The sequence below is a fragment of the Chenopodium quinoa genome, unplaced genomic scaffold (assembly GCF_001683475.1).
Source record: "Chenopodium quinoa cultivar QQ74 unplaced genomic scaffold, ASM168347v1, whole genome shotgun sequence".
NCBI lineage: Eukaryota > Viridiplantae > Streptophyta > Magnoliopsida > Caryophyllales > Amaranthaceae > Chenopodium > Chenopodium quinoa.
Window position 1 is genome coordinate 843987 of NW_018742381.1, and position 26845 is coordinate 870831.

Here is a 26845-nt window from a genome sequence, read left to right on the forward strand (position 1 = left end):
ATTTTTTTACATCAATAGTCTGTTCATACAAGCAATGCCATATGTCATATGTCATCTTGATCAATTTTTATTTGATGATCCCTATGAATGGATGGAGGAGTGTACAATTTCAAGATAAGGAGACCTTTCAACATGGTGTGATCATGTCAATTGAATTTTAAGTCAAGCCACCGTCGCACCAATGGCTTTATTTTTCTTCGTTCGACCGGCTATCAATTGAAGTTTTTATTTTATTACTCAGCACTTAGTATAAGGCAAAAAGAAGGATTCTGATCATACCTCAATTCTTACGATTTTTTATGGTTAGTATTTGTGAGATACAATGATACTTCGTATGCATTTGAAAGTGAGGGAAAGGGTAAGTAATCCTCACGTCCAAGAACAAACGAAGATGCATGTAGTTGGGAGGATTTGACTTATAAGGTAGTGAATTTCTAACTAAACACATCAAGTCTTGTGTGATTATGAATTGAAGTTGATGTTATAAATATTCTCAATTTATTTTTATTTTTTTTTAATTTTTTTTTAAGGAAAAGTACACAAAAAGTTAGAACAATCTTCTTTCAAGCCTAAATCCTAACTTATCACAATGAATAAAACAATAAAACTTACCATCTACAAAAGGATTACGATCCTAGTGAGCGAGCTTGCATCAAATGACCCAAAAAATCTGCTGCTCGATTGCATTCTTTGTAGATGTAATATAATACTCCCTCCATCTCATAAAACATGAGACGTTGGACTTTTTTTCACTATTTATGCATTAGGTTTGACCATAATTTTTACTAACATAATAAAAGTATATTTTATCATAAAATATGTTGTTAGATCGGTTTTATATAAAGTTTCAAAATATAATTTTAAAAATAATTTTCATTAATATTTAATTATATAAAAATAAAGTCAAACTAATGCATTGGCATGTGTGCAATGTTTGACGGTGTGGGACATAAGGAGTAAAAGTTTACAGAAGAATAAGTATTGATGATAAGTAAACTATCACTAAATACCATTAAGCATTAAGGGTGCATGTTGAAAAATATATCCTTTTTGGCATACTGTACCAAAGATATTAAAGTGGTAAGTAGTAATAATCATAGCTACTTAGGCTAAAAGGAGCTCTATTTGTACCTTATGAAAATTGACAATTAGCTATGACAATGATTAAACATAGCTCCTTAGGCTAAAAGTGGATTATTTGTACGTTGTGAACATTGACAATTAGCTATGATAATAATCATGAAAGGATTGTACACCATAGTCCGGAACAAGGGGCATTAAGACTCTCCACCAAATAACTTTTAGTTATGACCGATTTAGTGCGGATCACGTACTGTAGCTTCGGCTTGACCCGAGTTAGGCCCGACCGTAATGCTTTTGTTATTTTGGTCCAAATTTGAACTTCTCTAAACTTTTAATGAAAAGTAACATAGGAGTGTATAAGCAACATATCCAAGTATGGGTCTGCGGAGTTCAGATTGAATCAAATGATTTTGGACTCGGGTTAATATTTTGGGTTCAAGCTAAGCGTGTTCAGCTTGACCAACAAGGCAACAACAGTAGGTTATTACTTATGTAGGATATTTAGTTTTCTTATTTTTGTATAGTAGATTCGCAAACAAAAATACTTACAACTTGTTAATTATTCTAGTAAGGTCCGATACACATACAATAGGTGTATCCATGAATAATTTGCTATTTATTTTCCGTCTAGTGAGCAACTAACAACCCCAAAGTATTGAATTTGATGGTTTTACATGATGGTCTGTGGTACTATCATATTAGCAGGTCAAGTGGCATGGGATTGTTGGTCATGACGGTCAATTAGAAAAGTGGGCGATTAGGTGGGGGGGGATTGGTCAAGTATGTGATGGTGTGTGGCGGCTAATCAATCTTTGTGGTGGTGAGAAAAAAGAAGAGGGCGAGAGAAGGAGCGTGAAGGGCAAAACAATAAATAAACATTCTAATTAAAGTATGTAGTGTATTTCTAAATATCAATTCATTAAAAATATATTCTTGTTACAACAAGATAATAAAAGTAGTCATAAAAAAATAAAAAATACAAGTATAAAATATACTTCATACATTCCAAATTGCAAGTAGTGACAAAATAGTCGTTCATAACAAAATCTAACCATATAAAAGATGTTTAAGTGTAACCGTGTAACAAAAATAAATATAATATCCAATTATACCAATAGCTACATTTTGCATGAATTGTACGTACATGCATGTAATGGTATTGGAAACATTTGAGTAAAATAATAGGTTAGGTTGATTTTGACCCAAGATGTTATTGGATATTTGGGTATTGATAAATTTAGACATTTTTTTTTTTTATATTTGTCATAAAATTTGAGTTGTAATTCAATAGTGTTGGTTAGGTTTAAATCGATTCCATATTTAATTTAACTAGATACTCTTTTATTTCTCGTGTGTTACTATATACAAGTATATAAAACGAAGTAAATAATTTTTTAACAAAAATATAAAATTAGAAATTTAACCAAAATAAATTATAGTTGTAATTCAAAAAAAAAAATCCCTTATTTTAATGAATGTTATAGTCTATTATCCCCCTCGCCCCCTTAATATATCAATTAAGGCAATTAGGCTAAGATCAATAATTCGGACAGACTTAATATTCATACGCCTAAACAATATTATTTCATATAACTGATCAATACTTCGAGTTTAGGTTAACCCATGAATTTCGAGCATCATAATTGTACAAAGTTGCTTACATTACATCTATTATTAAATCATGTGTCACCTTTACATGTAAATCTCAATTTTAATTAAGGTTATTAATCTTTATTCCGAAAGCTAAATTACTCTAATATTTTTTAATTAATTTTTGGTAAGAAGGTTGTCCTTATCGAAGTGTCACGAGGTCAACTTTTGAGGGTATGTAGAGGGGAAAAGGTACGGAAATGACACTACCCCAAATCCCCTAATACATCAAACTTGTGTGACTCTAAGGTGAGTTTCTATCCATCTCTACCAGATTAGTAAGCTAGTTCAAATATGTAGCCAGATTATTAATTCACATGTATCTAGGTTGAATCCATATGTGACTATACCCATATGATTATCCCCTTAGAAATAAAATTACAAGACAAGACGACAAAGACAATGGTCTACAAATATCCTATGTATATACTTTCTCCGTTTTTTAGTTGACACCATTTAATTTTTACATACAATCATACACTATTCATAAACTACAATTTGTTTAGCTTTTGTGATTAATAACTACAATAAAATATAGTTAAGTGGGATATTGTTTGAATCGTCTCAATGTATATTTTATTATTATCCACTTTTTATAATTTTACAATGTCAAGAATTAAAAATATTAATCGTTAAAATAATGCGTTGACAAGCGTAATAATAAAAAGGTGTCAACTAAATAAAAACGAGCTAATATATACAAATAATACAACTTACTCGTATCTTCGTCCACTCCCACATAAAATGGATGACGGGAGCAAATAGTTCATGTAACTATGTAAGATCGTAAGTACTCGTACCACACTACCATTCCATAGTGGAAGATCCGAAGATATATTGCATTAGTCGTACATAATTGCATATTGCATGAACCTAAAAACCCCATTACAAATCACGAATCAAAACAGCCTACGTGCCAAACTCTCATCCATTTCTATTAAGATCACACCCATTCTAGGTGGCCGACAACTCGACAACCCTTGATTTCTGGACATCATATGCCCCTCCTCTTCATCCACCCGTCCACGTGTCCTCCCCGCTCTTCAATTCACGGCTTGTACGGTCCCAGTCCCACTCTTCTTCATTCTAACTCATACTCTCATACTACTATACTATCATCATCTATTACTCATCATTACTTTCTTAACTGTTTTCTTTTCTCTCTCCTCTTCACCCTACCCAACTCCACTCCATTAAAACTACCCTCCAAACAAACAAACAAACCCATAACATAACATAACATAATCAATTATATAGTGTTTTTTTATTTTCTCTCTCCGTTTCATATTGTTCTTCTTAGATTACGTCACAAATGCAAGACGTACAATCAATCAGCAACAGCCTTGTTGGCGGAAGGCTGTTGCTAAGGCGGATTAACCACCAAGACCAAGATAACATCAATAGTAGTACTAACTACCAAATTCTACAACATCATCAACAACAGCAACATCACCAACAACAACAGCCGCAGGCGGCGGCGTTGAAGTGTCCGAGGTGTGACTCATTAAACACGAAATTCTGCTACTACAACAACTACAATCTCTCTCAACCACGTCATTTTTGTAAGAACTGCCGTCGGTACTGGACTAAAGGCGGTGTTCTTCGTAATGTCCCCGTCGGTGGAGGCTGTCGTAAGTCTAAAAGATCATCAAAGCCTAAGTCGTCGTCAATGATTTCCATCTCATCTAAAAAAACTGCTCAGAATAATAATAATAACATTAATTCTAATTCTAGCAGTGAAAGCTCCTCTACGCCGCCCACCGTCAACGGCGGCGCGTTGTTTCTAATTCCGGAGGTTGAGAATTTCGGGATGTCGTCGGAACTTGAGCCGAATCTGTTCTCCGGTGATATTGGTGGATTCATGAATTTAATTAACAATAATGAAAATCATAATAACAACAACCATGATGATAAAAATAACAGTGTGATGGTTGAAGAAGGGGATGGAACGGCGTCGTTTAGTGAATACCTGCAGAATCATCAGGGAGTTCAAGAGTGGAATATGGAGAAGATTTGTGGGGTCCATCTAGAAGAGGATAAGATTGGGGGATCCATTGATCTGGTGGTGGATCCGACGGTCAGGATTGAAGATTTGTTGCAGAACAGAGGAAGTAATGTGGGGTTTACTACACTAGATTGGCATCCAACGGCTGGTAATAATAACAATGATGATAAATTTGATAATAATCAAAGTTTATATGAAGTTCCTGAAAGCTCAACCGTTGATCATCAAGATTATTGGAGTCAATCAACTACAGCCGTTTATCATCATCAATGGTCTGATTCTACTACTAGTCATCTTCCTCTTTTTCTTCCTTGATTATTATTATTTCTCTTTTAAACACCCAATAATTCATATTTTAATTATAAGTTTTTTTTTTCTTCTTTCTTTTTTAAGAAATTGGAGTTAAGATGTAAATTTTTTAATACCCTTTTTTTTTCTTTTTTCTTTTTTTTTTCTTTTTTTTTACCCCAATTATTGGGTTTTTTAATAGGGCTGATTGATACTCGTGTTTAGAACGATGTTTGCCTGATGTTCTTTCCTAGTGAAAAAAATTAGGATTGATTGATGGGTGTTTTTATTTGAATTATACTACATTATAGTTATAGTATTAGTATGGGGTGTGTCACATATATTTCTGACTAACCTAGATTTTTATATATCTAATGTTTGTACCCATTTTTAATTTCAAGTCTAAATGAAATTAAATCTAATGATGTTTTTAGTTAATTACTATTGTGTTGTTTGTTTAATTTTCAAATTGCTTATATATATGATGCCCTTATGAATTGAATCACTTATTGTTATTTTTGAGATTGCACTTATTAGTAATTTTGAGATTGCACAAAATTAATTGGATCATGATATTATCATACACAAACCTTTGATTTTTGCCACTAAATCAAGAACTCATTGGTATTCATAGTCATTTGTTGATATTTGTTACTACCTCCATCTCTAGAAATTAGTTCAATCTATTTTGATGGTGATCGGAATCGTCACATAAATAACGTCAAATATGTAACAAAAACAAGGTTGTATCTTTATTGTTAAAAACAAAAAGGCCAACATTGTATTAGGACATATGTACAATATACTTCAATATTAATTTTTGAGTAATAGGATATTTAGTTGAATAAAGGTTTTGAAAACGATTTTTGTTTTGACAAGTATAATAATATGAAGTATCAGTTTTCTAACATAATAATAAAATGTACTTTGTATTAAAATAAAATTTTCATTTTGACCTAATAAAGTAATAATTACTACTTAGGGGTTAAGTATTGTTAACGGAGTATTTTTATGTTTCATAGCTAAAGGTGATAGAAAATCAAATTTAAATAAATATGAGTAAATATACTTTATTCAAAACAAACTTTTCACGTAAATCACAAAATAAGTATATTACCGTAATCAAGCTATCTTTTCACCTAGGTGTTAATTAATTGATTTATTAACAAAATACTCAATTGATTTACGAAGGTCACCTTTTATAACTTATATCATGTATAAAAACTAGCTAGACATATCGTACCATTTATTTTTCTCATTACTCTCATAGTCTCATACAAGGATTAATCATGTGTTATTCAGCAAGACTTTCTTCTAAAGGGGACTTTTGTCAATGGAGTTTCATTATTTGAAATTAGGCATGGATAAGTCAAAACTTGACCCTACCTTACCTTAGAATTTAACAAAGACCTTACCATAGAGCTTGAAAGGATTTTCCAACCTATGATCTAAAAATCATGTTAAATGTTAGTAATTGAAAATAAATTGATCTAAGTAAAAATTCAAAACTAGCAAGTTTAATTAATTAATTTATTTTTATTTATTATTTTTTTCTTTTGCATGGATAACTAGCAAGTTTTATTATGTGATCTTTTTGGGTTGTAAAACAAGTATTTGCCATGACAATCAATTTAACAATTGTACCAAAAAAAAAAGTCTCTATTTGAAACATGTTAACAAAAATAGATTAGAAATTTTAGAGAATATTACACAAGAGAATGGTTAATCATCCCAAAAGAAAGTTTGTGATTAGCATTAGCATCAAAAACTTTAATTATTTAACTGCCAAATTAGCTTGTCTTGCAATTTTGCCACAAAATTTGTTGAGATTCCAAAGTGGCAGTTATTTTGTGAGAAAGAGAATATTATATTTTTTTTAGCGAAAATTAATAGCTAATGAATACTATAATCTTGTTAAATTTTGATTGAAATAAAGAAAAGAATAAACAAACCTTGTTGACACTTTGAAGTGGATAGAATAGTGAGAAGGATTGAATCATGTGAGGAGCAAAGAGTGTACAAATTTTTAACTAGACTCTAGTGTATGTAGCTTTCCCTACACCCCCTTTCTATACTACGTCGTTTTATCAAGCAGCTATTTTTGCATAATTTTTTTTCCTTCCCTTCTTTACCTTCCATTCAAATAAGTACTGTATATAAACATTTTTATAGACTTCATTTTCTCTCTCATTTCTTTCACCAATTTCATTTTCTCTCTCCTCTTTTTCACCAATTTCATTTTCTCTCTCCTGGTTTTTTTTTTTTTGATTTATTGTTTTTCAATTTTCTCTCTCTTTTTTCATGGAGATCAATATAAGTAATTCTTACTTTTAATGATAATTAGTCAATTGTTTTGATAATGCTTTGTTTTACAATTGTAATTGGATGATTATAATGATCTGATTTCATAGTTTTTGTTGTATTGACTTTAATTTTGATAATGCTTTGGTTTTGTTATTGTTGTTATTAGTTGATTAATAATTTAGTTTGTATTGTTCATCTAATTGGGGGGTTTTTTTTTGTATTTTTTATTGTTGTTTATTCCAGTTTTGTGCGTTTCGTATGAGTATATATTGTTGTTCTAATTTTGCTATTCGATTATTTTTACCAGTTTTGTGCGTCGTAAAAAAATAATCTTAGTTAAAATAATGATCACTTCTGTAACAGTGAATGTTCATTTATATTTAATGTATTTTTTATGTATTAAAATACTTGTATATGTTTATTGTAGTTGTATTTGAATACTTATGTTGTACATGTGAATTTCAATTATTTTCATTGTTTTATAAATGCTCATATACATTTTAACTAGTGAATATATTTTATATTTGTTCTGTTGTAATAATGTTCATTTATGTAATTATAAATGTTCATTTATATATATACTTGTGTTTATGGAATTATATGTTGTACATGTGACTTTTTTTAATGATTATCACTATTTTGTAGTTTCAGAAATAATGTTCAGTTATATGACGATAGATGATCATTTATGTTTTACATTTGGTAATTCAACTGTAATTGACCAAATGCATCATTATAATTGAACATTATTGCTAATGTAATTTATTACATGTTACATTATTGCAGTGGGAAAAAAGGATATTATTATTTTTGAAGAAGCAAGTAAGTCTGAGTTAGTGGGGAACGAAACAATTTAAAACTGCTGATGAAGTTTATGAAATGTGTTCAAATTCCAATTATATGGTCAAGCAAATAATCAAGTTGCTACTAGTGTTCAAAAGATCGAGTGCTCAACTTCCTCCCATTATCTTCCAAAAATGTAAAAATTCCTATAAATGCTCAAATGGCTCTAATATTTATAAGAATATCTTTAACCTTTTGTTATTAGGATCTTGCTAACGAGCGCCCCGGGGCGTTAGATAAGGTTAAATTATATTGGTTGAAATAGTATTAAGTTAGGAATTCATGACAAAATCATGCGTCGTTCGGTGCAATTAATGTTAATTTTACTCTAATATTTGCACTTTAATTCTCTTATCTAACGCCCCGGGGGCGCTCATTAGCTTTTGCCTTGTTATTAAGTACTATTCTTCTTATTGAATATTAATTTTTTTTAAAATCTTCTATAAGTGAATATTTTAGTATTTGTAATTGAGCATTTAGTTTTTAAAAATGATCATTAAGTTTTTGTAAAGAATCATTTAGCTTTTGTGAATGATCAAAATTGATTAACATAATACTTTACATAAAATCCGCAATTTTCATATAAAATTGTAAGAATTATTCTATAAACAAATAATATCTACTCCGTATCAAACTTTAAACGTATAAAATTAAATAGTTAATCACATAGAGTAATTCTATTAACAAATAATATCTACGAAGTATAAGTTTTATCAACCAGCTATGGACATATATCTATCCATAAGTGAACATATTATATTATGCCTTTGCAAATCTTCTTGATGCTATTCTATTATTCTTAGACTCATGGTTTTTCTTCAATAGCATTAGTTGAGCAGTGTATTGCAATTTGCATCCCCAACCTTGTGATTTAGCCTACATGTTAATGAAAATGAATTGTTATTAAAATAAACAGTACATTAAGTGTTATATAATTGAACATTATGTGCTACAAAATTGAACACTAAATACTATAACTTGTTTATTAAATTTTACTTAAAATGTTAGCTTTAAAGGCACAAACCTAGATTTTCGACTTATTGTTCTCTTTTTGCCCAGCTTTTTAAGAAATTTCAAAGTTGAATTGATGGTTTATATATACTTCATTTATTTTATGATAAGAATGTATAAGTATAACTAAGCGTTATATTTATGAACATTTAGTTATCTATATTTGAACATACTTTTTTAATTATGTATGAATGTGTGTCTTGAGTTTGTTAAAAAAAAAAAGTGTATCTTGAGTTATACGTAGGTATACTATCTTCTTTTCACTTAAAATGGTACTTCCTCCGTTTTTCTTTTATTGCACCATAAGGACTTTTACACTATTCACTTTATCTTCTTTGACCATCTTTTGTGATTTATCCTTTAGGAAAAACATAGTCATGTGGGATCTAGTTACATTCGTCTTGAAATATACTTTTCAAATATCAATTTTTTATAATTTTCACAAAAGTATAATTAAAGATATTAATAGCCAAAGTAATGCATTGACAAGCGTGAAACACTTTATACTAATAAATGTTCATATATTACAATCCAGCTTATGGTGCAATAAAAAAAAGAACGGAGGAAGTATAAAAATTACAATCCAGCTTTGTTTGTTATGCATTTTATAAATGTTCATATATGTGCGTAGAAATGTTCATTATATTTTAAAATCATGAACACATTAATAAATGTAAAAGCAGATATATAAACTATTAATTAACATTTAAATGAATGGTATTTCAAGTTTTGTATGCATTCATAATATTTTATACTAATCATTAGCACATATTTAAAAAAAAATCAAATTAGAATATGTTAATGAATACATATTAACATGTAATTATAGGTAAACACGTGAATAATTTCATTATATGGAAATGAACGTATAGTGCTTTGTAATTGTTCAATTTACCTATGCATTCGAGATATTATTTTTTCAACTGCAACACTCGATGCTTGTATATCTTTTAAAAGTGTTGGATCTACAATAGGACATTTTTTCTCACTTTTTTTTTTCTTTTTCTAATTTTATGTAGAGGTGTTTCATCATCACTGTTTTTACATTATATATTTATTTATAAATAAATTTTTTGAAGAAATATTTGTAAATTTTAAAAGTTCGAGTAAATATATATTTACATTTTTGAAGAATCATTGTTTTTCTTCTCTGAAATAGATTTTTCCGAACCGAAAATTAAATTGAAACAAGTATATGTTAATATTACTAATTATTTGCCTCAAAAAAAAAATATTACTAATTATTCGAAATTAAATAGTCGCTTTGAAATTGATCAATAATTAACATAAACACTTACATTGATACATTTTCAGCGATTGAAGTATCAATTTGTTTCTCGGAACACAATCACAAACAAATTCTCAAAAAATTAGGGTTTGTATTTATGTCTATTTATTTTTTTGCTATAAACATGAACATTAATACTTACTCTTTTGATTTCCGCTTGTTTTTTTTTTTTTTTTGGTGAAATTTGCTTCAATTGTTTGATTTCGTCTATGAAATCTGTCATTGTTGAAGTTTTAGAGCTTTAGATGCGAGAGAAAATGGAGAGAGAAAATGAAAAAAAATTGAGATGAAATGAAAGTTTTTTTTTTTTTGTGTGTGTGGGGTGAGGGAGTTTACTGACAGTTTTTTTTACTTAGGATAGTAGGGTGTATTGTGGCCTTTGTGGGGAGTAATGGTACGATGTGTTTTGTGGGGGTATAGGGATAGTTCCCTACCATAGGGTCTAGCTATAAATAATTACAAAGAGTGGTATAAATTGTACGGATTGTTTGGGCTGTGAAAGTCCATATGCGACAACTGCTGGCCCAGTTAGCTCATTCGGGGCCCACTATACCAACTAAGTTTGACAAGTTCACTCATATGTCTCGAAACGATGTGTAATAGATATAAAACAATTGAAACGCATCGTACTAATATCTATAGTACGTTTTCGGTCGGTTATACGGTTAGGGGAGGCTCATAGTCGGCAGGTTTTTGAGTAGGTTAAACAAAATTGATTATCATCAATTCCTCGTAATATCATACACGCTCCGTTTTTAAATACTTGCTTCACTTTTTATTTTCGACCATTTTTAAATATTTGCTCTATTTTCTTATTTAGAAAGCTTTTATAATATTTAATTCATTTCTCAACTAGTAAACCCAACAAAAATCATATTTTATTAATTTCATATTCTCTCTCCTCCAATTATCTCAACTACTTTTGCTTTTTACAATTTTTTATTCTTCCACCTACCCCACTACCTCCATATTTTATTACTTTCTCCAATTTCTCCAAAAACTCCACATATGGAGAAATGGAGCAAGTATTTAAAAATGGAGGGAGTACGTAATCTTTCATTTCATTATATTTTTTGATAGAATACTATGTGTAGTCTTCACTTATGTACCATTAAATGATTGTTTTGTCATTAACACTCTAGCTTGATGCCTTCATCTATTTTTCTACTCAAAATGAGGTGACCTCTAAAGTGAACTTGTTTGGAACACAGATCATGCAGTTAAGAAACAGTTTGGATAGTTTTAGTACACAAGCGTTAGCATTTTCACCAAGCATGCATGAATTCAAAGTAAAAGCGAGATGAAATTTTACAAAACTTTCAAAAGCTTCTGATAGGAAAACTTAGTAGGTGTTTCAATTTTTAAAAGGCAAAGTGTTCTTTATTTTAAGAAGCCAACCCATTAATTTGAAGCTATGCCAGGCCAGATGCGTCTAGGTTACCTCAATTATGAAAACTCTAGCTATGCCAGGCCAGATGCGTTTAGGTTACCTCAATCATGAAAACTCTAGCTCCAACATTATATAAGATGGGCTTTATTGGACAATGGACACTATTAGATTTCGGAAAAATTCCTTAATCTGGAGTGTGTATCATTGATCAATATATATAAAGTTTTACAAGACTCGTTATCCTAGTACGATAAGGATACAATATATATATATATATATATATATATACATATATATATATATATACATATATACATATATATATACATATATATATACATATATATATATATTATCCTATTCTGCGACAAATATTATTATAACTATAATATCTATCACACCCCCGCAGTCATAGCGAGAGGAGCTCGTAAGCTAAGATTGGATCTAAAATCAAAGAATAAGTCTCGTGGTAGGCCTTTTATGAAAATGTCTGCAAACTAATATCTAAAGGGAACATGGAGAACCCGAACTTGTCTCAAAACAACCTTTTCTTGAACAAAATGAATATCCATCTCCACATGCTTGGTGCGTTGGTGTTGTATCGGGTTGCCAGAAAGGTAGATAGCGATGACATTGTCACAATAAACAATAGTAGTCTGTCGAAGAGGACAATGTAACTCAAGTAAAAGATTATGAAGCCAACATGCCTCAGAGACCGCATTTGCGACGCCTCGATATTCTGATTCTTGCAATCGATTAAGACAAAATATGTTGACGCTTAGATGACCAAGAAACGAGGTTGTCCCCAAGGAAGCAGCAATAACACAATGTGAACGACGGGTATAGGGACAACCTCCCCAGTCAGCGTCAGTATAAGTAATCAAACGATGAGAAGCAAACGGATATAAATGTAAGCCATGATCAATGGTACCTTGAATATAACGCAAAATGCGTTTCAAAGCATCATATTGAGATTCCCGGGAATCATGCATAAATAGACACACCTGTTGTACCGTATAGGTAACATCTGGCCTAGTGAAAGTGAGATATTGAAGAGCATCTGCTAAACTACAATACAAAGTAGGATCCCAAAAAGGTGGTCTTGCATTTGCACTAGGTTTGGACTTAGTGTCAATTGGAGTTGCTGCAAGTTTACAAGAGGCCAAACCCACACGCTCTAAAATCTCCTGTGCATACTTTTGCTAAGAAAGTAGCATGTAAGACGGAGTACGGGTCACCGCAATCCCTAGAAAATAACTCAGAGGATCCAAATCAGACATAGGAAACTTAGTTTGTAATTGAGATATGAACCTCTCACGCAACCTATCAGAAGAGGTAGCTAATATAATATCATCAACATATAGAAGCAAATATGCCATATCATCACCCTGTCGGAAGGTAAGACACCATAATAACGAGAAGTTTTAAATGTTTGATACTGTTAAATTACGAACTGTGGCGGTGCGGCGTGAGGGGGTCAATTGTTCGATTGATATAGGGGAAGCGTTTGCTGGTAGGCTTGGCTTGCGAACTGCTCAAAGGCTTGGTTTTAATCATGTTGAACTGGAGCTTGATACAATTTGATTTTTTGTATTAATAAAATGCCTCCCAATCCTATTTTCTCAAAAAAGTTTCTAATACTAAAAAAAATCCCATGATATATAATATCCAATAAGTTTTGTATAAGGTGGATTTACGTTTATTATATTCGTTACTTGGACGATTATTTCAACAATATTTATACTACATTAATCCCTTTAAAGTAACTTTTGATTTGTGATGAATTTGATTGTTTTTTAGTGTGTAATAATTTCTAAGGGATATATGATAGGTTTTTTTACTTTTACCAAAAATAAAAACACGAAATTGTTTTTGGGATATTCTATTTGGTGGCCTCGTGGTTTTAAAAATTCTACATGGAAGACGAACTTTTTTTGGACTCTCTTCAGTGACACCAAGGTTTAGAATAATTGACCATAGTGACCTTTTTTAGGTTTATGGCTAACCTTAGCTTTATGGTTAAAATGGCTAACCACCTTTGATTTTTTTATTAAAAAATTATTTTATAAACAATAAAATAAAATAAAAACCCCTAATCACCAACCCAGCCACCACTGCCGGCGGCCAACCCTCAGCCGGCGACACCTAGCCTCTCCACCTTCGATCGGCGACACATCGCACCTCCTTTCCTTCCCATTTCCCATTTCCCCCACCGCTGCCTGCCCCGTACCTCATCTCTTTCCCATTTCCCCCACTGCCGCCCGCCGGGCCCTAATCGCACCCCAAACCACCACGAAAACCAGCGCCCTTCCCCGACGAACCCCCTCCTCAATGAGCCGACCACGGAAACCCTAAAACCCACCCAAAACCACTAGAAAACCAAGACCCGTTTCCTGGGTTTGGTTTCCAAACCCTAAACAGGTTTGGGTATTTTCGGGTATTTTGGGGTGGATTTAAGGGTGTTTGGGTCGGCGAACTAGGGAGGGGGGTCGACAAGGAGGTACGCCGGTTTTCGGGGTGGTTTGGGGTGGGGTCGAGGTCGATAGTGGGGCGGTGAGGGAAATGGGGGGTGGTGGGGGTTCGAGATTGGGAGAAAGAGAGGAGGCGGAGGTGGGGGGTCGAAGGCCGGCGCACCGGCGAAGGTGGAGCTGGGCGCTGGCGTCGGTAGGGGTGGGGGAGAGGTGGCTGGTGGACGCCAGAAGGGGAGGGCTGCTGGGGCTGGGTTGGTGGTGGCTGAATTTTGGGTTTTTTTTTTTTTTTTTTTGTCTTTTTTTTTTCTTCTTCAAAGATTGACCATTTTAACCATAAACCTAAAAAAGGTCATTATGGTCAATTATTCTAAACCTTGGTGCCACTGAAGAGAGTCCAAAAAAAAATCGTCTTTCATGTAGAATTTTTAAACCACGAGGCCACCAAATAGAATATCCTAATGTTTTTTACCGCCAAAAGTTCTAAAACTTTTAATTTACCACAAAAAAGAATTTTAAAATTGTTTTTTTACTACCTGCTGTAAAAAAACCCGGTAAACTTAACGGAATTTTTTAAATTCTTCAATTTTCGTGCCAACAACATGCTCTTTAGGGGTTTTGGGGGGCATTTTGGCCCTATGGATCCAATTTGAGGTCAGAACAAAAAAATGATTGCATATGGCTCGTTTTTACTACTAAATAATGCCTCAATTTGCGTGAAACACGCAAAACGAAGCATTTTTTATCATTTTTTTGTCAATTCTGACCTCAAATTGGATCCTAATGATCAAAATGCCCCCCTAAACTCATAAAGAACATGTTTTGCGCACAAAAAAAAAAATATAGAAGTTGTTTTTTAGAATTTTGTTATAAAACCATTAGATTTAACGGTTTTCTTGATGGTAGGTGGTAAAAAACAGTTTTTAGAATTTTTTTGATGGTAGAATAAAAGTTTTAGAAGTTTTGGTGGTAAAAATCAATTTCGCATTTTTTTTTGTGGTAAAAGTCAAAAGATACTATGAAGGCTAATATTTTACAAGTGTTTTTTAAGGGTCAAATTTATGTTAGGAAAATGGTAAATTTTTTAATATAATATGGTAACTTTCAAAACTTTTAGAGTAACTTTAACTCGGGTATAATATCATAGTAATTTTTATTTTTAATTTTGTTTATACCTTTTTTATTTAAAATACTCCAATATTTTCTCAAATTTTCGTCTCAATAAATACCTTTTTACCTTTTCAATATAAAATACCACATCATCCAAAAATTTATTACATGTCATAATAAATTTTTTAACAGTTTGCATAAAAAATTTTCCTACCTTAAAAAAAGCTAGGTTACATACTCTCTCCATTACTTTTAACGCACTAATACCTGATAGAGATAGATGGTTCCAAGTTCAGACGCAAAAATTTAAGAGTTTGTTTGACTAATTCCAATTCCGATTCCGAATTTTTGGAATCAGACCAACCAATTTTAAATCGAATATCTAAAATTTTGATAGAGTACTCGATTTGTTCACCCCAAATAGCCACACCAACAATGACAACTTTTTTTTGTTCATATCTTCTAGAACATTTTGGGACGTAGGAGAAAAATTGAGAGGCAATGACTTTGGACTTTGTAAGTAGAGGAGGTGTGGCTATTAAATTGTTTGGTTCGATATTAGGTGTAGCTAGAGGTGTCAATTCAGATGTCTGGGTTGGGTTCGGTGAGGTCGGGTCAGATCTATTTCAAATTTGAGTCATGCTAAATTATTTTGTTCATGCGAGTCGAAATCTGACTTGAGGTTTTTTTTTTATTTTTATTTTTTTGGGTTAGGTCAGATTTATTTCAAACTTGAGTCACACTAAATTATTATGTCCATGCGAGGTTTTGACACCTTTAGGTGTGACGATTAAGTTGTTTGCATCTGATGGGGTATAAAACATATTCTTGGATGTCAACCATAACTTAAGCAATGTTCAATCATGTTTTATTTATTTAAAAATTGGGTTACTCGTACTTTGGATTTCAAATCGGATCTACTATAATACGTATAATACTATAATACTCCGTATGGTTCAATCTCATTCCCTTCCACGCCCACGCCACAGGTTGAGTGTCACACATGACCCAGGTTCTGAAACGGTCAATCCCAATCAATCCAGTCTTCCCCTCTTTCCTTCAACCCAACTCCTACAAAATCCAACCTCATAATTCCCAGAATTTTCATTTCATTTCATTTCGTATCACACTCGCTTTAACCCACATTGCACCCCACCAAAATGGATTTCTGGAGCAAAGCAAGGAGTTTCGCAGAAGAAGCTGCTAAAAGATCCCAAGAACTAACCATTGAAGCTGCTAAACGATCTCAAGAACTCACTTCCACCATTGGTGGCACCTCTCGGATCGCCGACATTGTCTCCGAAACCGCTAAACGCTCTAAAGAGTTGGCTGCTGAAGCCTCCAATCACATCAAGGCCGAAGCCCTCAAACGCGCTGATCAGATCAAGTCTCTCTCTCTCCTTGACCCTTCTAATCCCCTTGCTGATTCTTTTCAGAAACAGGAGGTTTCGCCTGAAGAGCTTGAGAAGTTTGGGATTACCGATGAATTGAGGGAATTTGTTAAGGAGATTACTCTCAATACTTTCCAGGATTTCCCACTTCCTGGTATGAATTTTTCTGAATTTTTTTTTTTTCCTGGGGTTTTTGTGTTTTTGGATTTTTTTTGAAATGTGGGTTTTGTTTTTCTTGGATTTGTGCGAAATGGGTTTGTTTTGGATCTTAAATTGATTGGTGATTTTGAAGGTTTTGATGTAACTTTTGGAAGCTTGATTTGGAACTTTCTTTGGCTACACTTATACTCTTTTCTTGTTAGAGAAGGAAAATCAAATGATAAAAGTGGAATTACAGGGAACGGAGTGAGAGAAAAGGGTTTTGTAATGATTGTTCATGCATGAATTTCAAGGCTTATTTATCTGTATGCTAATGTGTTAATGGGTACAATTTTTTGCTGAATGTGCCAGTTTCGTGCTGGATTTAGTACAATGTGGGGGGGTTTTGGTGTAATTGAGGATGAAATCTATTGTTTAATTTGATGTGAGTTTAGAAGTTTGAGCTTTCCTAATGCAAGTTGGTAATGGAGGACATGGGGAAGTGCACAACTCAAGGGAGATTGGGAGGCTCGATTTGGTGTATCAGTTGACAATACTATGCAATCACCACATATTGGTGACCACCATTTTGTTCTTTTTGGAATGGGGAAGAGGGGAAGGGAAGAACATAATAAAACATGGAATACAATGCATGTGAAGAGTGTATTTACATGATGGATATATTTTAAAGGAAGAAAGGAGATTATATGATTCTCATGCAATGCATTGGGGATGATGTATCTAAGCATGGGTGCATTTTTTCTGCCATTCGAATTAAATTCATTTTAAATTTGGCATAAGGGAAGGAGGGGGAGGGGGTTTAATGGAAAATCTTCGTTGTTTACCTTAGGCTTTTGTCATTCTTAATGTAGTGTTGTGATACCTTAGCCTAAGTAAAATAGCTCTAGAATCTGAAGAGTAGCGATTTGTATCATTAGTATATTGAATTGAAGATGATGATGTTGAGTCTGTATATTAACTACAGTCCACTGACCGAGTTAGTCTCATTATCAAGTGAGGTTCATTAAAAAACTGTTGTTTGTTTTCACATGTCAAGGAAGTTTTAGTACGAACTTCATCTTCCCATTCATCAAATATTGGTTGTTCAATATCTCTAACCATAAGACTGTCATTAAAGCCTCATTCAAAACATGTGCTAATGTGTTGGGTACATCTTTTGCTGAATATGTTGGTTTAGTGCTGGATTTAGTATAATGTGGAGTTTTGGTGTAGTTGGTGATGTAATCTAATGGTTTACTCTATGTGAGTTTGAAAGCTTGAGTTTTTCTGATGTAAATTGGTATTGGGGGACATGAGGAACTGTACGATTCAAGGGAGACTTGATTTGGTGATTCATTCGGCCACACTATGCAATTGCCTCTTGATTGCGCGACTTAAGAGACTAACCTTAGAATTATAAGAATAGCAATTTGTATATTTAGTATGCTGATAATGCTGAGGTTGTACAAATTAACCATAGTGCTTTGGCGTTATTAAGTGAGATTTATTGAAAAACTACTATTTGCTTTCCAGGATTTGATTATTTAAAAATCATGTGACAAGAAAGATTGTTTAAGTAAGGACATTATCAGTTTCAACTAACCAATCATCAAAATTTGAATGGTTTTTACTTATTATCATAAATACGGCCATTAAGATTCATTTACAAATTTAGCGGTTATTTGGTTGGATTAAAATAGGATTGGTTTTTATAAGAAATTGTAAAAACCTCAAGACTGTAATGGTGATGTTTTTCTAAGTGAGAATGGATTATACAAAGTATGTTGTTGCTGTCTTCTTGTGTTAGGAAGGAGTCCAAGAGGGAGTTACTTAAGAGCTACACGTGTATGATGTGCTGCATCAGTGGGCATGTGGATATGTCTCCCCAGAATGGATAAAACTATAAAATTATGGGGGAGCCCGTTAAAGATCTAGGAAAAAGCTGAATCTCAAGAGTGTACTGTGTATTTTAGAGCTTGAGTTGTATGGTGCTGGTGGAACTGTGGAAGAGCAGAGGGAAGAATCTGCTTATGCGGATTTGAAAGTTCATAATAGGTTGGGAAAGGCTGAGATTATGTGTAAACCTGACTGCTGATGAAATAAATGAAGGGTCACTGTGATGGGTTGGGAAAAAAGGATTAGCAGAAGAGTTCTGTGAAATAGGACCAAGAGAGTAAGGAAATTTATGGAAATATTAACTTAATTTGTTGCACAGAAAATAAAGTTTATATTGTATTATTGTGAGAGTGAGGTTTAGTTTTGAACTGGCATTGATTTATCTGCAATGTCACCTGATTTAAATTATAGTATATCTTCATTTTTTTTTTTTTTTTAATTATGACCTAAATATGAATAATAAAGTTTAGCAAGTTGTTGGGTGCATCTGTTTTGGGATATATACAGAGTATATCGAATGGTTGTTTAAATTTGATTGTTTTATCCAAGTATGTTTATATACTTATGTAGTTCCCCCAATCCTACAGTAAAGTTCGTATTTTGACTCTGGCACAAAGTTAAAGAGTAAATTTTTAAAATGCAAATATAATTATAAGAGAGATAAAAATGCTAAGAAAAAGTTGAGTATAATGATAGCAGGAAAAAAGACATATGTGAAGGAAAGTAAAGTTACAGAAAATCTTTCACCATTGATATTACTTTACAGGGATGTCCCACGATAGCAATACCAAATTTTGTGTGGGACTGAGCCACTGAGGGAGTATTATGTAATAGATCTCTGTATGAGTATTTGGCTATTTGGCTAGGGAGCTTCTGTGTTTTCAGCCTAATGCTTTGACATTGATGTTTAGTGCTCTTTTAGAGCGTCTCTTGCATTCTTTTGCATCTTCGAGCTCAATGCTAAATGTTGCAGTTGCTTCTGGTCTCTGTAGTACTAGTAACTTAGTAAGCACTGTTTGGTTCCATTTTAGTGGAAATTTATTTTTCCACGTCACTTGTTAGTTGTTACGACTTATCCCACACCCAAATTGGTCCTTTCTCTGAGAGGCAAGCAATTGAGGAGAAAGCTAGAAGTTTGCTTAGAATGAGAAAGCAATTGATTTGCTACATCTTGAATTGTCTTATTGATGGAGCCCTCAATGTATGGGTATGTGCTAATATGACATATTGCATTTTTGCCAGATGATGCTCCAGTGTCTGATGTTCCAACAGTCTCAAATGTGCGGCAGGATCTTACAGAGTGGCAGGCTAAACATGCCACTCTTATGTTGTCGACAGTAAAGGTTTTATTTCTTTTTTTTTGTCTTGATACGTGATGTTTAATTCTGATATCAAATTACTTGATGGCTGATTGACTTCTATCCTTTGTGCTTCACTTGATGTGTGATTGACAATCGAAGGGAAAAGGGAAAATAAAATGGGGAAAAAGACAAAGTTAGATATCTCTAAATCTCTTTCTAGGTGAATGGAGTTAGATTCTAAGAATTTTGGCAGCTTCCATATCCATCATTCTCCATCTTGCTTCCTTAGTGAATTGGGAGTAACATTCAAACGCATTGTTTAACACCATATTTCTCAAATCACTAATTTCTCCTTTTGTGACATTGCCTGCATTAAAAATGTGGTACGCATGTTAGTGGCTATGTCATTTATCATCGCTGACTATAACCTTTTTCTGACAGGAAATCTCTAAGCTACGGTATGAGCTTTGCCCCCGTGTCATGAAAGAGAGGAAGTTCTGGAGAATCTATTTCATGCTTGTCAACAGCCATATATCTCCGTGAGTATTTATTTATAAAATTATAATATACTTCTTTCGTTCTTTTTTAATCGCAACATTGGGAGTTATACGCTTGCTAATACACATCTCATAGCATTGATATCTGTAATTATGTTGTAAATATTATATAAAGTTATTTTTTGAAAGTATATATTTTGACAAATAAAAAATCTAACTAAATTCCATATTATATTTTTTTTTAACATATAAGTCACAAATGACGATCAAAGGAGTGTGTTTGAGAATAGTGTATAATTCCAAACGTATATAAAGAAGAGCGTAGGTAAACTATAGAAATACCCTGCGTTTCTCTATTGCCTGTTGTATGCTTGTACCTGTTTATAAATATAGCATTGTTGCATAATTTCTTTGCTCTTGGATGATTCTTATATGTGTGGAATGGGTGTGACTGCCGGTATGCTTTCTAAGTGTCCGGCTGCATCACACTAAGTTAGTGTGAGACCATGTCATTCAAATTTTGTGATTTGTGATACAGTTGAGGCTAACTTATGTAACAAGGAGACTCATAGTTTGTCATGTTTAGTTGATTTGAGGTGGCCTTTTGCTGAAAAAATGGTGTTAGATGTGTCAGGATTTCTTTAGAAAAATTAATTTTTTTTGACAAGTAATGAAGAAACCAAGGGTCCAGGGAGTGTCACCCATAAACTTGATAAATCCTGTTGCTGTTTCCCTTGGTCTGAAATGCCAGGGAAACAATTTGCACATTGAAGAGAAGTTAGGGTTTTTCAGTTGTTAAGCCGTAAGCCATGCTGAATCTAGTGTGATGATGGCCAGTGAAGAGGAAACTCGTTGTTGTACCCATTGATGCTTGAGAATAAATGTATGCAACAAGAATTGACAAGGATTAGTAGTCCAAGCAGTGCCAGAGAATGCTATGAATCAATAGGAATGGCACTCTCCCAAAGCTAAAAACTAATCAATCATCACAATGTTCAACACGATTCCTCTCTCTAATTAGCTCTATTTATAGAGCTTTCCCGGTACTAACTAAGTGACTTCTCCTACAGGATTATTACCCTTTATATATTATGATACTCCTAATCCCCCCCCACCCCCTTCTAATATCGATTCATAGCATTCTATGGCACTGCTCCCATGAGTCTCCAAGTAGAGATGTGGAGGCATTGACCCGAGCCTTGATTTGTTTCTCATATGGAGCACAATTTCCTTGCACTGATTTATTGCTACCCTCTTTTTCTGTGCTTAATATAGACAGTGAAATGTGAGCATTAGAAGCACTAAATTACACATGATAAAAATGCTTGATATATACTTACCTCCGTTTTTTTTTTAGTTGACACGTATTCCTTTTTAGGAAGTTTTTTTTAGTTGACACGTTTCCTTTTTGGGTAAGCTTTATACCTTGTTTTTTAAGTGTACCCCACTTGCTTTATCATTCTCTCTCTCCTCTCCTTAATATGTGTGCCTAAATTGAACGTGTCAACTAAATAGAAACGGAGGAAGTATATAGTCTTTGGCTTCAAATTGACATTAAAATCAGTAAAATGTATGTGTGTTCCCTATTTAACTTGAATTGTTCTTATAGAATTGCTATACAATATTTAGCATCATTTTCTGGTTTCAATGCTCTTTAGTTGCCTCTTCTAACCCAGCAGCCCCAATCTATGTTTTGCTATAATCAGGTATGAGAAAAGATATGATGAGGAGGTAAAATTAAAAGCTGCAGAACAAGAGAAAGCTGAAGCAGAGAAAGAAAAGGAAATTGTTGCAAGTGTTGCTGAGTCTAAAACAGATGTAGCAGAACCCACACGGCCACTCAAGACATCAACGTCATCGGCAGAGCAAGATTTAGATGTCTTTCTTCTGGGAGACCTTGGAGATAGCGATGATGGACCAGGTACTCTTGCATATTACCTCTGTTTAGATATTTTGGAAAAACGTATTACCTCTGCCACATCTCATTATTACTACGTATTTTCATATGAATACTTCTTTATTGGTCTGCTGCTTGCATCTATTGCATGCATGTACTGTGCTGGTTAAGAAACCTGCAACTAAATTATTCTGAGATAGGTGAGGTGAGATAAGATAAGCCTACAGGCATATCGTATTGACAAAAGTGGTGACAAATAGGAGGACAAATCTGCAGATGTACTAACTTGCTAATTTATTCTAGGAAGTAGGAAGGGACTAAGATAGTCTAATCTGCCTAGTTACTGAAATATCATTTCTTTCATGAGTTTATAAGATACAAGCTCCAGTGACTTGAGGATGATTAAGAGCTTCTTAAGATATAGTTATGTTGTACATATATCTTAAAACAAATATCTTATTAGAGCTGCTAATGACCATTCGTAGAGGCGTAGAGAACTTGTGTTTACCTGGCTCATCATTATGTCAAAAAAAAATTATTAGATTCTACAGTAACATCTATCATGGTTTATGAAAATAGTTTCTGATATTTGTTCCTCTTGTCAGAGATACATCTGAAAATTTTTACTTGTTGCTAGCAATTTTCTGTACATAATATTGGAACATAGATAGGGTGATAGACTGAAAAAGGGTGGTGAGAGATTAGAGAAAGGAAGAAATAATTTTGAAATTGGTGAAGAACAGGAAAAAGAGGAAGAGCAGAGGAGAGAGAGAGGGATACTGATTCCAAATGGCTAAAGGTTATGTTCTTTCGAGAGAATCACTGGGAAGCTTCAGTGAATATCTACAATAATCGTCGTTGTGCTCATAAAACATAACCTGGAAAAGCTTAGGTGCTGAACAACATGCTAGAAAGTAGGTCCATTACAATATAAGGGCATCTGATAACCAAACCAGTAGTATCATCCCTTTAACCAAAATAAGAATTCCGAACAAACAGCTTTGCATCCCCCTCTTCACAACACACACACAAGCCAAAATAAAAATAAATTGAAAATGGTTTTGTTTAGTAATGCTAACTACATCATTCCATTTTTTTAAGTCTTGGAGTCTTGATATCCATCAAATGTTTGTGACTGTTTAAATCTAGACATCTAGTACATGGTTGTCTTGACGACTTGACATGCAAATATTGTACTGATGCATTGCTTTATTTTCTTTTCCTGTATCATAATTAGGCTTCGACATTATGAGTGCTTTCATTTTGTGGCAACCTTATGTATTGCATTGGTTGTCATTTAGTGAAACCTAGACAGAACCAGTTATTTTCTCTGTGTCAAAGTATCAATGATAAGGAGAATTGTAACTTTGTTAGAAATTTGAATTGATTGTTAAGGTGAGTTCCCTTAGAAGTAGCTTGGGCTTCCATCAATCCGTCCTCTTGTTAAGAAGTGATCATAGTGTGCAGAATTCAAATGTCTTTTGCAGGGTTTATGACATTATTTTTATGATTGTTCATTTATTGCTTTCACCTTTTATGAAATTCATTGAGCTTATAGCCATGTGGCCTTCAGATAACTTGCTAAAGGATTTAATTTGCTGCCATAATATGGAGACTTAATTCCTAATGTCCCATCCTATCAAAATTTGTGTTCGAAATATGGTCTGAATCTTTCATTTCTTGTAAATATGATTAACAGATGTTGGAGATGATGATGGCTTTGATGATGACTTTGACAAGATTGGTGACAGTTCAGTAAGTACATATTACTTAATTTTATTTTATTTTTAATCCTTAATAACTTTTATATTACTCCATGTCATGTTTATTGTAAATATTCTGAACATTAGTATAAATTTTGAGTTTGACAGTTTGAATATAAAGTATCACTAAACTACTAGAAACTTTGGTGCACAAATGCAGTATATTGGCTGATGAACATGCTTGTTATCCACTTATGTTAGTTACATCAATATTGGGAAAACCCTGGTTATTGACATTTTATGGTTGCCAAATATAGGTTCCTTTTTTTGCCTGTTATTAGTATTGCGGTTGGATCATTACAGAACTGATTAACTTATCCACAATAGGCTCAGAAACTGTGTTTTTGACTGTTGTATAATGATGCAACTCTTATACAGGAAGATGAATGTGCCAAAGATTCTAAAAAGTGATAGTTACTTTGCAATGGCGTTAAAAAGCCTGAGAGGGGATTCCTTTCTTAGAAAAGATGGCTACTTGGATTGGCAACAAAGAGGGGAACTCCAAAGTTATGTCAGAAGCAATTTTTTCTGTGAAATTCTTATTTTTCCTGCCTCCATTACTTTTCATTCTTACAGTAATATAAGTTCTTTTTTACCGTTGATGTTTCTGATGTCTTCTCTCTGTATTTTCTGGGTGTATAGGATCTAATTGTTCCTTGTACAAGGTTCATAGAGCTCCATCTGTGGGGTGTCTATTTTTCCTTTTCTTTTTCATATTAATGAGTAGGTATATTTCCTTTTTGGTTCTGGTCCATAGGCACCTCTATTCCTTTGATGCTTTGTTGTGGAACTTTTTGGGTACATGTTATTTTCTTGTAAATAGACTATGTTGTTAGGTTGCTGATGCTGTTATAAAAGTAGTGTAACTTCTTTATCAATTTTATTGTGGCATTTAAATTTAGGGACTACATGACTACATCCGAAATATATATGCTCTCCTTCTGGAATCAGTAATCACGTCTACTATATAAAATTGACACCATTCCTTAATTACTAATGGTGGCAACTGGCAACTGTATCACTTGTTAAATTTCATAATAATGTGGAAATAATCAGCTATTGTGATTTGTAAAGAGTCTTGTAAAATTGTGTCGTGTCCTTAATTATGAAAGGTTGGGATAAATTGACAACTAATTTTCGGCGGAAACAACATTGAGTTATGTCCTGAACATAGCAATTAAAAACGATGTTAATACAAGTTTATAATCATCAGCAGCAGCCGTGTACTGAAGCAATTAGTTAAATTAAATACTTCGTAATTGAAAAAGGTCTTCAAATTAGAGTTAGGGTTGTTGTGATGCGTGGCTTACTGAAATCTGTAATGTTCCCATCATTCTCTACAATATTTGTGCATTTCTTCCCTTTGGAACCCCCTGGGGGGCGGCGGCGGCGGGGGACCTAAGTCCTTTTTTTGTTTTTTGAAAAGAAGATCTTTTAACAATTACTTATTCTATTTTTATCAAAATACTCGATTTCATATTTGGTTAAGCTAAATTGATATTATTTACTTTGTCAAAAGCAATTCCCTCTCCTAACTCACAAGGGTAAAAGGATCAATGGATTATGAATTATGAGTACTTCATAATTCAATTCACTTTTAGTTTAACTTACTCATATAAGTATTTTTTTTTAAACAAAAAAATGATTTTAGCTCTATTTAGTTTAAGAAAATAGGGCTATAATGGGCAAATAAAATTGGGATGAAGGGAGTAGCATAGACCTGGCAATCTTGACCCAGCCTCGATGACCCGACCCGAATGACCCGACCCATGACCCGAAAATGAACCAAATACAACGACCCGAAACCCAAAATTGACCCGATCCGACCTGACCCATAGCCGACCCGAAAATAGAGTTGACCCGAACAAACCCAATACTCAAAATTGACCCGAACACACCCAATACTCGAAATGTCCCGAACTAAAATTACCTTATAATTGAACTAAAAATGTCTAGTGCCAAAAATAATTTAAATTGTTCATCTTCAACTGTAGCCACACTCATAAACTGAATTGATAGTTCTTATTATAATAATTATAAAATATAAAATTATTGATTTGAGCTAGATCCACAAATTAAATGGAAAACCCGAACATGACCCGACCTGATTTTGACTCGACTCGAATATGACCTGAACATACTTGACCCAAAAATGACCCGACCCAAAATCGACCCAACCCGAACTCGACCCGATACCTGACCCGAGCCATACCCGACCCGAATGTTAACTGACCTGAAATAACCCGACCCAAAATTGACTGAACCCGAACGACCCATTTGCCAGGTCTAGAGTAGCATAATTGAAAGTTTTGTAATTATGATGAGAATTATAATTATAAACTTAATGTTGTTTAGTATAATTGTATATAAACACATAGCAATTAAATAGGGCTATGTTGAAACTAACAAACCCTGAATATTATAATTTATAAGGCCATTTTTTTTTTACTTATGTAGGATACATGTAAATGTGCAAATATCCAACTTTATGAATTGAATCAATTATATTATAATCAAGGCTT

General features: G+C 33.2%; 3 protein-coding genes across 3 annotated transcripts; 2 read left to right on the plus strand and 1 right to left on the minus strand.

Annotated features, from left to right (window-relative positions):
- The first annotated feature begins 3533 nt into the window (after window positions 1-3533).
- On the plus strand, window positions 3534-5124 carry LOC110697960 (dof zinc finger protein DOF5.4-like). Its single transcript, XM_021875358.1, has one exon. The coding sequence runs from the start codon at window positions 4046-4048 to the stop codon at window positions 5051-5053; it is 1008 nt and encodes a 335-aa protein (XP_021731050.1). The 5' UTR covers window positions 3534-4045; the 3' UTR covers window positions 5054-5124.
- A 7235-nt stretch (window positions 5125-12359) lies between these two features.
- On the minus strand, window positions 12360-13241 carry LOC110697532 (uncharacterized mitochondrial protein AtMg00810-like). Its single transcript, XM_021874901.1, has 2 exons — window positions 13094-13241; window positions 12360-13006 (listed from the first exon to the last, which is right to left on the minus strand). Exons 1-2 carry the CDS (start codon window positions 13239-13241, stop codon window positions 12360-12362), a joined length of 795 nt encoding a protein of 264 aa, XP_021730593.1.
- Window positions 13242-16396: 3155 nt separating this feature from the next.
- On the plus strand, window positions 16397-25248 carry LOC110697967. The gene is made up of 6 exons (XM_021875365.1): window positions 16397-16985; window positions 20108-20208; window positions 20608-20705; window positions 22370-22584; window positions 24260-24315; window positions 24702-25248. The coding sequence occupies exons 1-6, from the start codon at window positions 16601-16603 to the stop codon at window positions 24732-24734; spliced, it is 888 nt and encodes a 295-aa protein (XP_021731057.1). The 5' UTR covers window positions 16397-16600; the 3' UTR covers window positions 24735-25248.
- Window positions 25249-26845: the final 1597 nt, after the last annotated feature.